The 16119-nt window shown below is 43.9% G+C and overlaps 1 protein-coding gene across 2 annotated transcripts in view; it reads right to left on the bottom strand.

The window, feature by feature from the left end:
- Nucleotides 1-12: 12 nt before the first annotated feature.
- Nucleotides 13-16119, bottom strand: part of CPSF7 (cleavage and polyadenylation specific factor 7) — a 34324-nt gene continuing 18217 nt past the window's right edge. For both annotated transcript variants that reach the window (XM_056552657.1, XM_056552656.1), the window contains exons 3-9: nt 14110-14213; nt 10111-10256; nt 7016-7445; nt 4539-4654; nt 4271-4418; nt 2358-2498; nt 13-876 (exon numbers count right to left, since the gene is read on the bottom strand). In XM_056552657.1, coding sequence (XP_056408632.1) covers nt 2363-2498; nt 4271-4418; nt 4539-4654; nt 7016-7445; nt 10111-10256; nt 14110-14213 — 1080 coding nt within the window. In that variant the 3' untranslated portion in view covers nt 13-876; nt 2358-2362. The remainder of the gene's footprint in view (nt 877-2357; nt 2499-4270; nt 4419-4538; nt 4655-7015; nt 7446-10110; nt 10257-14109; nt 14214-16119) is intronic.

The raw sequence follows: 16119 nt of genomic DNA, 5'->3' as shown, positions 1-16119 counted from the left end.
ATATCTCAACATTATCCATTTTATTCACAATTCCCAGGTAGAGATGTTGAATGTTTTGTGGGAGGGGTGAATTCTCCTCTGCTGTTAGGCAAGGGTATTAAAGGGTGTCTTGTAAGCTACTCCCCACCATAGATGCGCAACTAAAAGTCATAATACGTTTTCTTTTTAATTAAAAAACAAAATAATAATTCAGACAAGCACTGAACTCACCCCTCCCATAGCCAACCTGGTCAATGCACTCGCTCCATACAACCCAAACACTACGATTCCAAAAGGGACAGTGAGTGCGTTCAGCTCTCTGGTTCCCCTCAACACTGAGTGGTCTTATCTTACCACATAGTAAGCTGCTTCTTCCAGCACGTCTCACCGGTTTGTCAACCATAGGACAAAGGGATTTGGGGGGGGGGGGGGGGGACCAAACAGGCGGGATTAGGTCAGTGCACTTACAGAAAAGAGATTGACGTTACATGTGTCACTGTAGACGTTAGATTCACTATATATAAATAGCCTCTTTATATGAACAAACTGCAACAAGAAAAAAAACACATGGAGAAATGGAAGGAAATCAACTGTTGTTGGATGAAACCGCGACGGATCTTCAAAACAAAATCAGTTCAATTTGAGAAACAGAGCAGCCTGCCCCGTGCGGAGGCCGTGTCTTCTGAGGGTGTCCAGGGCAGGACTGGTGACTGGGAACAGATGGAGAGAGAGCTGTGCTTCGTATAAGGAGACATGATGGTCCCTGCATGAAATGGAATCAATCCCGGAGAAGGGGCTGCGACAATTGTAGCTGGAGGGTCAAGCATCATCTCTAGGTCACAACAACAAAACTGTCCCTCTTTAAAAAGAAAAAAAAATCTGTGCATCGTCTGAGACCTGTAGAGAGAAGAGTGTGGGTTACATAGGTCTGGGGAAAGGCGCCAGTATAATCTTCTAAAAGCAATTCACTGAACATTAGGCACTAGGGGGTAACAGAAGATTGGGGAGAGGAGGCAACATTTCTATAAACTGACTAAATGAAAATAAAGAGGACTTGTCAGCTGCGTTCTTATAAATACTTCTATTCCCCAAGAAACAACTATGATCTAGATTTTTTTCTTGGAACGTGAAAATGCATAAAGAAGCTACCAAGCGGGTGTTCCCATTTACCTTGGCGCTTTTCTCCTTACACCTGTGTTTCCCAACCAGGGCGCCTCCAGCTGTTGCATAACTAAAACTCCTAAAGGCTGTCTGGTCATGCTGGGAATTTAAGTTTTGCAACAGCTGGAGACACCCTGGTTGGGAAACACCACCTTACACAGTTCAGTCAAGGACACAACCCTGTGACAAGTGAAACAGTAACACCCAGTTGTCAATGTATTCATAAGTGCTGGACTTTGTTGCTTAAAGGGGTACTCCACTGGAAAATATATTTTTTTCTAAATCAGCTGGTGCCAGAAAGTTAAACAGATTTGTAAATTACTTCTATTTAAAAATCTTAATCCTTCCTGTACTTATCAGCCGTTATATGCTCCACAGGAAGTTCTTTTCTTTTTGAATTTCCTTTCCGTCTGACCACAGTGTTTCTGCTGACACCTCTGTCCATTTTAGAAACTGTCCAGATCAGAAGCAAATCCCCATAGCAAACCTCTCCTGCTCTGGACAGTTCCTGACATGGACAGAGGTGGCAGCAGAGAGCACCGTGGTCAGACAGAGAGGAAATTCAAAAAGAAAACAACTTCGTATACAGCAACTGAAAATAATTTCCTCTGTAGTATTCAGCAGCTAATAAGTACTGAAAGGATTAAGATTTTTTAATAGAAGTAATTTACAAATCTGTTTAACTTCCTGGCCCCAGTTGATTGATCTTAAAAGGGTTATTCCAAAATAAAAAAAAAACTCAGGTCCTATGCACAGGGTAGAGATAAGTATCTGCAGTGGTTCAACCAGCAACCCCAAAGAAAGTAAGTGGTGCAGCAAGCAGATGCTCCATTCACAAGGAGAGACAAGTTCTTGTGATTGCTGCGAGTCCAAGAGGTTGGGGAGGGAAAAGAAGGGCTTGTTTTTTCTAGAAAAGGCTTTCTGTGCATGCTGGGAGTTGTAGTTTTGCAACTGCTGGAGGCACACTGGTTGGGAAACACTGCCATAAGTACTGTAGCTTATCCCCAGTGGAATAAACCGAGCTGAGCAGGGCGTCTATGAAGCCAGCTGGGTCCTTGGACACTACCTGTAACCTAGGATGAATAGAAGGTAAGCTGCAATGTATGGACACCAAGTAAGTGTGTAGAATGTAAGACTGCGTATTTAGACTCCTCTACATTTCAACTGCTTTGCAAGACTGTATGAACATTTTAAAAGGAAATGATCCCCAGCAGTACCTGTACTAACGGTGTCGGTCCTTGTCACGATGTCGGTCATGATAATAGTCATCTGATCGATCCTCATGTGGGTCTCTGTGACGTCGACTGCTGCCTTCTCGTGACCGGCTGGGTGATCTATCTCTGGAGCGGTGTCGTTTCCTACAGAGGCAATAGGTCAATTGTGCCAACTAGTAAGGCAGTAATGTCTCGTATGTCTAATCACATGATACCTAAAAAACCAAGGCTGGAGATTTACCTGTTCAGTTTTTTGTCAATCTCCACTTGGCAAATCCCTATTTATTGCATTTCTCTAACCCCTTAAGGACATAGGGGGATATTTATCAAAACCTGTGCAGAGGAAGAGTGGTGCAGTTGCCCATAGCAACCAATCAGATTGCTTCTTTCATTTTCCACAGGCATCTTTAGAGGCCTGTGGAAAATGAAAGAAGCAATCTGATTGGTTGCTATGGGCAACTGCACCACTCTTCCTCTGCACAGGTTTTGATAAATATCCCCCATAGTGTTTTTTCCACTTTAGTTTTTTCCTCCTTACATTTTAAAAATCATAACCCTTACAATTTTGCACCTAAAAATCCATATGATGGCTTATTTTTTGCGTCACCAATTCTACTTTGTAATGACATCAATCGTTTTACCCAAAAATCTACGGCGAAACAGAAAAAAAAAAATCATTGTGCGTCAAAATGGAAGGAAAAAAAAAAGTCATTTTGTAAATTTTGGGGGCTTCCGTTTCTACGCAGTAAATTATTCGGTAAAAATGACACGTTATCATTATTCTGTAGGTCCATACGGTTAAAATGATACCCTACTTATATAGGTTTGATTTTGTCGCACTTCTGAAAAAAATCATAACTACATGCACGGAAAATGTATACGTTTAAAAATGTCATTTCTGACCCCTATAACTTTTTTATTTTTCCACGTACGGGGCGGTATGAGGACTCATTTTTTGCGCCATGATCTGAAGTTTTTATCGGTATGATTTTCGTTTTGATCAGGATATTTGATCGCTCTTTATTCATTTTTTAATGGTATGAAAAGTGTCTAAAATACGCTATTTTGGACTTTGGAATTTTTTTGTGAGTACTACATTGACCGTGCAGTTTAATTAACAATATATTTTTATAGTTTGGACATTTACGCACGCAGCAATACCACGTTTATTTTTATTTACACAATTTTTTTTTTAATGGTAAAAGGGGGGTGATTTAAACTTATTAGGGAAGGGGTTAAATCTTTATTAACCTTTTTTTCCCCTCTTTTTTTTTGCAATGTTATAGCCCCCATAGGGGACTATAACATGCAGTACATTGATTCAATACACTGATCTATGCCATTGCATTGCATTGATCAGTGTTATTGGCGGTTGATTGCTCAAGCCTGGATTTCAGGCATGGAGCAATCAATCGCCGATCGGACGCGCAGGAGACAGGTAAGGCACCCTCCTGATGCGTCTTAGCTGATCAGGACATTGTGATTTTACTGCGATGGTCCTGATCAGCTGGACTGAGCTGCCAGGAAGCTTTCACTTTCGATGTGGCGATCAACTTTGATCGCCGCGTCTAAACAGTTAAATGGTCACTTTCATTAAAACTAATTTTTTGCTATTGCACTCAAAAGCTCAAGAGCACATTTCCCCCTCTTGGACCCCCACAATACCCTGCCGGATCTCTTGGGCAGGAGATTGTGAGGGGGGGGGGCGGTCCCAGTGATCGGACCCCCGCAAACAGACTTTTCCCCTAATCTGCAAATAGAGTATACATTTTTTCTTTAGACTGGACTACTCCTTTAAATACAGTAACTGACATTCTAAACCAGCAGGATTATATGTTCTGCAGTGTTAAATATATAGATTTAGTTTTCACCCAGCATGCCTCTATTCTGCCATAGAATGTTTGGACTTTTCTTACCTGGAAGAGTTGGCCTTGTCCTGTATTCCATGTAGACAATCTCTGAGAGAAGTCAGGAGGACACGACAACGTTCATCATTGGCCACACGAGACTCCTTTATAACAGCAATAGCCGTCTCCAGGGTTTTTATGGCGCTTGCATACTCCCCTGTATACAGAAAAAAAAAAAAAAAAACTGATGTTCAATACTACAAGGAAAAAATAATAATAATTACGACAACACACAAATATAGCACAAAATCTGAGTAGAAGGACAATAAACTCATACCTGAAGTCGCTCCACATACAGCACTGGAAAGTGCACTCCTTGAGATCGCTCTGTTTCGGTTCATTAACTCTTCAAACTCTGCTTCACTGACTGGGGGTTGTGGGAGCTTCATATCCCTGAAAACAAAACAAAAACCAATGTTAATAGGTTTCACTATTCTTTTACAATCCTAAGTAGTAGCTTATGGTTCTTGCATCTTATACCTCCAAAAAACCTGAAAATCTAACTACTGCATATGTGAAGAGTTATGCTAGTTACAACATTCCTGGAGGCCTAAAAAGGAGTACTCCATTGCTAGACATGTCTGATCGCGGGGGTCCCGCTGCTGGGGACCCCTGGGATCTCTGCTGTGGCATCCCAGACTTCCAGTGCATGGAGTGAACTTCGCTCTGTGCCAGATGACTGGCGATGAGGGGTGGAGGCTCCTGATGTCACGGCCACGCTCCCTCAATGCAAGTCTATGGGAGGGGGCGTGACTAACGTCACGCCCCCTCCCATAGACTTGCATTGAAGGGGCATGGCCATGAGGTCAGGAGCCTCCGGCACTGCACCCGACTCTCTAAACAAATGCCGGGTGCAGCAGGGAGATCGCAGGGGTTTGGATAGGGGATAAGATGTCTAGGGTCGGAGTACCCCTTTAAGCCCAGAGATCAAACACTAACATGAAAGAAAGAGCTGTCAGTCTAGTTTATCAAAGTCGTTTTACAGGCCAGACTGACCAATGACCTATCCTCAGGATAGACCATCAATCTTTCATCAGAAGGTTGACACTTGGACGCTCGCTGATCAGCTGTTCAGGCGAGCCATGGTGCCTTATTGTAAACACAGTGGGGTGAATTTATCCTTGTGTATTTGAAGTGATTGTTCAAATACACAGGTTCTTTACAAATGGCTTCGATCTCGTTTTAAAAGTATGATCTGGTCTGGAGTGAATGCAAAAAAATAAATAAAAAAAAAGTGTGACAATTCTAAAGTGTCCCATTTGATAAATCAGCTACCTTTGCAAAAAACAAAAACAAATAAAAAAAAAAAAAAAACTATTTGACTAAAGAAGTTAAAACAAAGCAGTGTGGAAATGGGGAGAAAAAAAAATTGTTAAGACAGTTTGTCATTTGCAACAAAATGGCCCCAATTTACTATTGATTTTTTTTCCAATTCAACGAGATGTTTATTTAAACAGCTTATGCAGACAGAGTAACTTAAAGAAAAACAGGAAAAACTACGGCCTTGTGGGCCAGTGTAACGAACCAAGAGAATCGTCAGTAAGCATGAACATCAAGTGCATACACAAAAAAACATCGGCGTCAAGCCCGAAACACAGATCCAAACTATCCATACGCTGCAGGGAGACCAGCATGGATGGTGCTCAACACAATATGGCCGACAAATATGGTATGTAATAATAGTACGCAGAAAAGTAACCAAAATGGAGGAAAAAACTAATTAGAGGTAGACACTCAACGTAAAGACAAAGGAAAACATAGGGCAAGACATAAGAAAGGAAACAAAGGAGGAAAAGTACAAGCAGAAGAGCGTATCACAGCTAACCAAACATAGAAAGACGTAGACATAGCCGAGGCGGAACAGCGGGGGACCGTAGTCTGGCAGACATCTCCAGCGAAGCGAGACACAGCCCCACAGACACAGGTACGGACCCCAGAGCACTAACACAAGGAGTGGAATGCCGGGAAGGGCAAAATTCAGACCACGGGAGCCAGGTAGCCCCAAATCTAGTGACATCAGCGGGTTGGACAGCTAAGAGTTCTTCCATACGGTGGACCTGGGCTATTTCCCCAATCCAGTCAGCCAGGGAAGGGGGCTCGGGAACTTCCATTTTCTGGGAATGACTGTTTTGGCCGCCTGAAGCAGGTCACGGGCCAGAGATTTTTTGTATTTTGCCTGCTCCATTGGGAACATGTAAAGGAGAGCTGCCTCCGGGCACCAGGGAATCTGGATACCGGTGGTTTCCTGAATAACTTGGAAAACCGTGGTCCAGAAGGGCATCAATTTAGGGCACCCCCCCCGATTTACTATTTTAAACCCAACATGTTTTATCGGGTTGTGCCAGATTCTGGCGCATTGCAACAGAATTCTGTCTCATTGTGCCAGAAATGAAAAAAATGAAATAATGAAGAATTAAAAAAAAAACCCGACCAACTGTCCATTTTACTGAGAAACCCAGAAAAGGGGGCGTAGCCGTTGGGAAAAAGGGCGTGTCCCCGACATTTTCACAAAAACCTAACATATTTACTAAGATTTCCACAAAAAATGTGGTGGATTTTAGCTGAGGAAAACCAGACAGATCAGAGCAGGTGTAAAAAAGTGTAGGGAAACCTTAGTAAATACCGTGGAAAAAAATTGTAGGGAATTAAAACCCACAAAGAAACCTACACAACACTCTTAGTAAATCAGGGCCAATGTGTACAAAAAGGCAAGTAAACGCAATGATAAATTTCCCCCACCTAGTGAAAACTTACCGCCCTTGTAGATACGGATTGGGAATCATCTTGTATGGATCAGGTGGGGGACCAACCATGGAATTCGGAGGAGGGAAAAATGCAGGGTTCAAGTGAAGAGCTGGGGGCATACCGCGGGGAGGAGGCATTCCTAGTGGAGGTGGCAGCCTTGGAGGTGGGGGCATAAGGTGGGAGTAGTGCAGGGGAGGGATTGGAGGAGCTCGGTATACAGCAGGTAAGGAAGATGAAGGGGGTGGAGGAACGGATATTGGGGGACGAGGGAGGGCCATAACAGGGATACGAGAATTGTTCTCAATGAATGGTGGGCGTGCAAAATATGGCACAACATTTTTGGGAGTCTCTGGTTGTGGGGATGATAAAGCAGGCTCAGTGGGGCTCGGCAAGCCATCTGCAGTTTCCTCAGAGTCCTTAGAGTTAGGGACACCCTCAGCTGTAAATACACAACAATATAGGAAAAAATGTATGAGAAAAACCTCATTCCTGAAAAGAAATTTCAATAATGACAAAAAAGACTTGAAAAAAAAGATCAACCCAATGGCTAATTTCAGGGTTAAAAGGGTTATCCAGGAAAAAACTTTTTTTTTTTTTTTTTTTTATATATCAAGTGGCTCCAGAAAGTTAAAACAGATTTGTAAATTACTTCTATTAAAAAAAAAAATCTTAACTTCAGGAGCTCATAAGTACTGAAAGGGTAGCTTCCACCATCATGGTTTTTTTTTTTTTCTGCCCCTGCCTATTGCCCTTCTATCCCCAACACCCTCCCTGCCTTTATTTATTTTTTTACCATTTTTAAAATGGCATTTAGTCTGCCTGGTAGTGTGCTCACTACCAGGCAGACTTCCCCAGCAGGCACCACGTCACTGATGCCTGCTGGGGGGGCCAACTTCCACTGATGCCTGCTGGGGGAGCCAATGCGGGACGGACGGGTGCGGGGGAGCCTCTTCCTGCTGCTCGGTGAGTAACACCCAAACACCCCCCCCCCCCGCGCCCCCCGTACCTTGCAGCAGTGCCCCCCCATCCCCCCCCCCCTGTACCTTGCAGCAGTGCCCCCCCATCCCCCCCCTGTACCTTGCAGCAGCGCCCCCCATCCCCCCGCCCCTTGCAGCAGCACCCCCCCCCCGCACCTTGCAGGAGCAGCCAACCCCCGCACCTTGCAGGAGGGCCGTTGGCGAGTGCGGGAAGCCGATGCGCAGCCTTGGCTGCTACTGCGCCTGTGCAAAATTTCGACTGATGCCCTACCGGAATCAGTCGGAATTTTGCAGTGACGTCACTCCGCACTGCATTCGGCCACTAGGAGGGTGCCCCCTAGTGGCCGAATTTAAAATTGCTTTTAAAATGTTTTAAAAGCATTTTTTTTTTTTTAAATAAAAGTATATTAGAGATATGTTGTAGTACTTAAGTACTACAACATATCAAAAATAATTTTTCATGGCAGTGCCCATTGAAAGGAATAAGGTTGTTCTTTTCTGTCTAAGTGCTCTCTGATGACACCTGTCTCAGGAAACGCCCAGTTTAGAAGAGGTTTGCTATGGGGATTTGCTTCTAAACTGGGCGGTTCCCGAGACACGTGTCAGAAAGCACTTAGACAGAAAAGAACAACCTTAAACTTCAGAAGCTCATAAGTACTGAAAGGATTAAGATTTTTTTTTAATAGAAGTAATTTACAAATCTGTTTTAACTTTCTGGAGCCAGTTGATATATATATATAAAAAAAAAGTTTTTTCCTGGAATACCCCTTTAAGAGATGCCTGGCCTTAGTTTTGTGATTTAAGAGGAGATTTATCAAAACCTGTGTAGAAGAGTCATGCAGTTGCCCATAGAAACCAATCAGATCGCTTCTTTCATTTTTTAGAGAGGCCTCTAAAAAAAAAAAAATGAAAGAAGCGATCCGATAGGCTGGTATGGGCAACTGCACCACTCTTCTACACAGGTTTTGATAAATCTCCATTAGTCTATGTTGACACGGCAAAATTCAGTGCAAAATTCCACAGGAAAGTGGTTCCCGGAAATGCCACAAAATTTACTGCACATTAACTTCAAATGGGGATTCCACTATCCCATACACACGGCAGAATTTCCATGGCAGACATTCCACAAAATTTAAAGACCTGTCTTATAATTTGGTAGAATTCCGTTCAGAGCCCCAATAAAGTTCATGGGACTCTGAATTTGAGCAGAATGTGTTTTTTTGAAAGCCCAAATTCTGCCGAGCACAGCCACCCTACAGTCAGCTGATATTACCGAAGCAAGTTTCAAATGTATGACAGAGAAGAGTGTGGCCATAGTAAGAATCAATCTTTATGGTATATCCACACACGGAAGATTTATAACAATGCTACTTCAGCAATGACGTTGGTTTAGGAACAGGCAAAGGGATTTCGGCAAGCCCCACAGAAATTCTTGCAACAAATCTGCCGTGTGTAAATCTACCCTAATGTAGTGGTCTCCAGCCAACGGCTGTCTGGGCATGCTGGGAGTTGTAGTTTTGCAACATCTGGAGGTCCACAGTTTGGAGACCCCTGCCCTAACGGCTTTCCACTTTGGTTTACAGGGGAGACAGCCTCTTAAAACATACCTACTTGTATCACTAGCTTTATTTTCTTTGACATAAAAATGGTAAACACAAAAGGCCTCATACATCCTTAAAAGCAAATGTGTCATCACTTTCACCTGCACTAACCTGTAGGTACAGACAGGTTAGTGAAGGTGACACTGATGACAACCATACTTACCTGGTCCTGTTCCGTGCTCTGGTTCTCCCGCTACCTTCTTCTGTATAGCCGCCAACTTGGAGCATGGGCAGAGCTTTGTGACGTCACCGCTCCTGCTTCTCTCCTGGGTCCTGCTGCTAGCAAACTGCAACAGTGATGTCACCAAGCTCCACCCAGTCAGCCCCAATACGGAAGATACAGAAGCGGGAGAACAAGAGCACAGAGCTGGACCAGGTAAGTATGGTTGTCATCATCTGTCTGTACCGGTCAGTGCAGGTGAAAGATTTCCTTTAAGCTGTAATATTAACCCCATAAGTGTGTATATGTCCCTACTGCGACTCCCTATTCTTTTTGATAAATTACAGGTGGATGAAAAGTACTTACTTTTTCGTGCAATTGCCTCAAAGAAGGATAGATTCTGCCTATTAGCTGGCCGAACGTCAAGTTTCTTCCCATTGACTTTCCTTTTAGGCAACTGTTCCAACAGCTGGCTCAAAGATTCATCTGAAGAAACGATGGCCTCGGCATACCTACATTACAGGGACCATTAACAAAACGTGCACGCACAAGGTGAAGTTTAGGAGACAACTCTGCATTACACGCCTATGTCAGAAAGCATTTGGTAACATTCACAAACGTATATGTTCTCGTCTCCATACCTCGGAAAGACTTAAGAAATAGGAAACTGTGTGGCTTCCAGACTGAAGTCAGGCATGGGGAAGAGGTTTCCTTTGCACTTCTCACTGGCTATGGGCACTTTACTTTATTCATAGACTCTTGCTTGAGAAGGATAAAGGAACATTGCTTCCTTTGTGCCATAAAGTACAACTAAACACAAAAAGGAGAACACTTTAGTTCAACCTCCAGATTTATTTTTGGAAGGCAAAAAAAATAAATAAAAAAACACTTAAAAGGCGATGGACAGCTTTGCATTCACAAAAGGAGAACGTGAGTCTAGGAGCATACTTACTGGTTAGTTTAGATTGTTACCCTAACATATGTATATTTTTCCATTTCAGGCGTCCACAGTGAGTACTTAAATTGGCATCGTCCGATCCAAGAACTTTTTATATATGGTTACTGATGAAAATTAAAGACCTTTTGTAATATGGTTCTTTAATAAATTCAGAATATTTTATAAAGAAATCAGCTCCACTAGGAAATCCCACCACTAGGGGTCCCCATACCTACTGGGACACTAACCAGTAGAGCTGAGCGAACTTACAGTAAATTTGATTAGTCACGAACTTCTCGGCTCGGCAGTTGATGACTTATCCTGCGTAAATTAGTTCAGCCTTCAGGTGCTCCGGTGGGCTGGAAAAGGTGGATACAGTCCTAGGAAAGAGTCTCCTAGGACTGTATCTTTGACTTAGGACTGTAATTTATGCCGAGCCGAGAAGTTTGTGACGAATCGAATTTACTGTAAGTTCGCTCATCTCTCTCTACTAACCAGTCCTGCAGTAGCATCAGGCTTATCCATGAGTCAATGAAAAGAGATGACAAGTCTGCATGAGCAGATGGACCAATCACCTCCCACCACCACAAGAGAGGGACACGCCCCCTTTCCCCTGAGAGGATTTCTAACACTGTGAGCTAATGAAAAGAGGGATTTGTACAATATAGGTGATAGAGGCATAAAAATTACATGTACATGGGCAGGATTAGGTACTGAGTAACTTTTTTTTTGTGTGGGATCTGACAGGTACACTTTAAGGTCTTTGGCTGTTTTTTCCCCCCCAATACGATGTGTTTCATTTAAATGAGGGAAAAAATTAAAATGTATTGGACATCCCCTCCCCCCCCTTTAGAAAAAGAAAAATAATCCACCCCCTAGAGCAGTGGTCTTCAACCTGCGGACCTCCAGATGTTGCAAAACTACAACTCCCAGCGTGCCCGGACAGCCGTTGGCTGTCCGGGCACGCTGGGAGTTGTAGTTTTGCAACATCTGGAGGTTCGCAGGTTGAAGACCACTGCCCTAGAGTATCTTAACCCCAAAACAAAATCACAAAAAATAAATAAATAAGTTTGTAGAGCCGATAGGGGATAACAAGCTGATTGGCGAGGGCCTGATCCCAGTGGTGCCTTGCCAAAAACGCTATTTTAAACACCAGCAAATTATTTAGGAGCCACCTGTTCTATCTTCTGCTTTAGAAAACACTTGTACAAACCACACAATGCTGGAGCACCTCCCTCAAGTCTGTTATATCATTCTGCTTATATCAGGCCTAAAATACTTTAAGCCTGAAACAGGTAGTAAGGGACTACAGGTCACAGCATGTCCTCCTCAGTCCCAACCCATTTGTATAGAACACAACGAAGAAATGTAAGAATGAATCGCACTCACCACGGATATTCCCAAGAACAACGATCCTTTAATGAATGGAGGGTAATAGCAAAGTCTTACAGGAAGATCATTTCCATCAAGCGGGGAGGGAGAGCAGCCGCTCTCAAAGACACAGGGGCACACAGGTAGGAGGCGACTAGTTTCACGTCAGAACGACGCTTCTTCCGGAAGAAACGTCGTTCTGACGCGAAACTAGTCGCCTCCTACCTGTGTGCCCCTGCGTCTTTGAGAGCGGCTGCTCTCCCTCCCCGCTTGATGGAAATGATCTTCCTGTAAGACTTTGCTATTACCCTCCATTCATTAAAGGATCGTTGTTCTTGGGAATATCCGTGGTGAGTGCGATTCATTCTTACATTTCTCCGTTGTGTTCTATGCAAGTCTTGTACAAACCGGCCCTCGCTGGGTCGAAGCCGCACCACACACCTCCCTACTATATAGCAACGGGTGTCCTCGTTACAGCAGCCCGGTTCCATACCTGTTTTCACAGCTACTCTATTGCTCTGCAGTGCCTGGACGCTACCTTGCTGTCTTGTATAGTGTCCCAACCCATTTGTGTTCATGCAAATCAGAGAGAGAAAATTAATATATTATGATATAGATATGTGTCCCCAATTCCTTGTTGATGGATTAGATACTACTCACATGTAGGGGCTACAATATGTTACGAAGCAACATCTAAACCAAGTGTGCCGGAATTTAGGCTCAGCAACTGGTGTACACCCCTTCCACCACATATGTGCTGTAGTCACTTTTCGCACCCTATATGAAAAGAGTGTGGTTTAGCAGGAGGCACGGCTTGAAGCCTGATAGGTGAGCCAACATTCCTGCACAAAAATATTGCCATAGAGTAAGCCAGCTAGTGTACAGTCAGACAAAAGCATGGCCTCCAAGATGCTCCAAAGTCATTACACAACATGAGCCACTGTGCTAAGCCTGAACAAAAAGAATGCAGATTCACATATGGGCCCATGTTTCCTAATCCTTCCATATATTTTATGCCAAAGCGGAGGGAGTAGTCGGAAAGTTTAGTGCAGAGTTTACTTAAAAGTGCCATCTATTAAAAGCTAAATATGTAAGTGTACGATCACTGGATGTTTTGAAACCACTGCTTAAAGGGGTAGTCCAGTGGTGAAAAACGTATACCCTATCCGAAGCATAGGGGATAAGTTTGAGATCGCGGGGGGTCCGACCGCTGGGGCCCCCTGCGATCTCCTGTACGGAGCCACGACAGCCCGCGGGAAGGGGGCGTGTCGACCTCAGCACGGATCGGCGGCCGAAACGCCACCTCAATGCAACTCTATGGCAGAGCCGAAGTGCTGCCTTCGGCAATCTCCGGCTCTGCCATAGAGATGTATTGAGGGGGCATGTCTGCTGCCGCTTCGTGCGGAGGTCGACACCCGCTATCTGGCCGGAGAGCCTGGCCCCCGTACAGAGAGATCGCAGGGGGCCCCAGCGGTCGAACCCCCCGCGATCTCAAACTTAGGATAGGGGATACGTTTTTCACCACTGGACTACCCCTTTAAGTGGTCTCCTAATAAGTACACATTTATTGGCAAGGTCCAGGTGACCCTACACAATAAACAAAGTTATTTTACTACCTTTCTAAGGTCTTATATGCTTTCCCTCTGCTTTGTTGTCTTCACTAGCCTAACTTCCTATCTGGTGTACATCCTGTAACAAACTTCTTGTTCATGTGTATACTCTAGCCAGGAATTCAGCCAACTTTATCTCCCTTTCAATATGTGGGAGGGGTTATAGTCAGGTGGTGGAGTGGTAGGGAGACAGAGTTGGATCAATTCCTAGCTAGAGTGTCCAGGCCAGACAGGAAGTTGGGATGATGAAAAAAGAGCAGGCAGTTTGCATCTGAAAGAAAGCATGAAAGACCACAGAGAGTTAGTAAAGTAACTTTATGTCCATAGGTTTTATTGTCAGACAACCCCTTTAAAAAAAAAAAGGTATTGAAACTTATTTGTGAATGTTACAAAATGTACTTTGATTCTTACGCCACAGTGTTAAATGAAAGATGTCCTTATTCTCACCCTTTTGATTTGCCATTGGCTCTGTTCTCGGCAAACTTCAGTTCCACAAGATCACGGACGCCAACTGAGTGGATGGCGGAGATGAGCTGCTGATCTGTTGTCCACTGGAGAACAAAATATGGAATCTTATAGATTACGAAATCTTACATGGTGATTTTATATTTCTATACGGTTTCTGAATGCCAGCATGACCTTCTGTTTAGAGCACCAATGACCAGACTAAGGCTTAAATGTATTTTGAACTTCGATGGGGATACAAAATTAAGAAGTTCTAATATAATTAGTAGAATTAAGTACTGTATATCATCAAGTGGTATGTATACACTTAGCAGGTAGAAAGTGAAGATAAAGCACTCACCACAGTCCAGGGTTGAGCAACCAAATAGAGTTTTATTCCAAACGGGTCGGTATAGCAGAGCAGACTGACACACAGGGAGCATGGATGGAACAGGTGAGGTGGGTGCGTGACGAAGGGCTGGCAACCGGTTTCACGCACTGAGGCGCTTCCTCTGGCCCACACGTGGGCCAGAGGAAGCGCCTCGGTGCGTGAAACCGGTTGCCACCCCTTCGGCACGCACCCGCCTCACCTGTTCCATCCATGCTCCCTGTGTGTCAGTCTGCTCCGCTATGTCGACTCTGGTTTGGAATAAAGCTCTATTTGGTTGCTCAACCCTGGATTGCGGTGAGTGCTTTATCTTCACTTTCTACGATTTTGTTGTAATACTGGACTCTTCGGATATGAGCACCGCCATCACCCATAGCAACCATTTAGCAGACAGACGCTTACATTAGCTGGACTGTATTTTGTCTAATACTGCTCTCTATATGCATGAACAGTAGCGGTGCCAGACTCTGTCTCCTACCATAGGTATGTATACACTGATTGGATACAAAGTAGATACACTGTAGATATGAATCTGCAGTGCCCACAATAAGACAAGGAAAGAATATGTTAAATAGTATATATATATATATATACACACATTTATTTATTATTATTTTTTTTAAATAATGACAGATTTTTACAATCTCAACTTCCATCCACTTTTCTGGTGTAAAAATTAGATTTTCTGCCCCCAAATCTGCTGCCAGAGATTTTGACAGTATCTCCCCTGTGGGAACATACTCTTACCGATGCAGGAGTCATTTTAATTTTTGCGCTTTCGTTTTTTCATAATGCTTTTACAAATGTTTCACCTACAGGTCCATATGGAGGGCTAATTTTTTTGAGCCATCAACTGTACTTTGTAATAACATCACTCATTTTAGCACCAAATGTTTGTCTCAGGAACTGTCCAATCCTCTGCCCTAGAGGTTTGCTATGGGGATTTGCTCCTACTCTGGACAGTTCCTGAGACAAACAGAGGTGTCAGCAGAGAGCACTGTTGTCAGACAGAAAAGAACAACTCAACTTCAGCTGATAAGTACTGGAAGGATTAAGATTTTTTAATAGAAGTCATTTACAAATCTGTTTAATTTTTTGGAGCCAGTTGATATAAAAAATAAAGGATTTTCCTGGAATACCCCTTTAAGAATTTCACATTTAAAAAACAGAAAGGCCAACTAGTATTAAAAATACACTGCTCAAAAAATAAAGGGAACACTAAGACAACACATCCTAGATCTGAATGAATCAGGGATGTGGAATTCCTATCGCCCAATGCCCGGGACGTGCCGTTCCGGGGCGCCGGGCAGGTGAATTTTTCCGGCCCTTAGCCCGAAGCAGGGCCGGACCTGACCAGCGCTGCGGCGATCAGCAGTCTGTATGGAGCGGGCTCCCGACTCGTGCCTGCTCCATACTCTGCAGCCCTCAGCTGTGGAAACTTGCGTTCTTCGAATGCAGAGCTGGGTGTCGGGGAGATTAGAAGCTGTGCACATGTCCCCTGCTCTGCATTCTTGCTCCCCGTGCAGACCTGTGTCCTCCTCTGCCTTCGCTCCCACAGTTTTAGCTTCAGAGAGCTGAGGGGAGGAGCAGTCGCACGCCTGCATGCGGCGATCAGCTGTATGGAG

This window comes from Hyla sarda, unplaced genomic scaffold (assembly GCF_029499605.1).
Source record: "Hyla sarda isolate aHylSar1 unplaced genomic scaffold, aHylSar1.hap1 scaffold_1767, whole genome shotgun sequence".
NCBI classification, from domain to species: Eukaryota; Metazoa; Chordata; class Amphibia; order Anura; family Hylidae; genus Hyla; species Hyla sarda.
The sequence above is the reverse complement of the archived record's forward strand: the minus strand, read 5'-3'. Positions and strand labels throughout refer to the sequence as shown.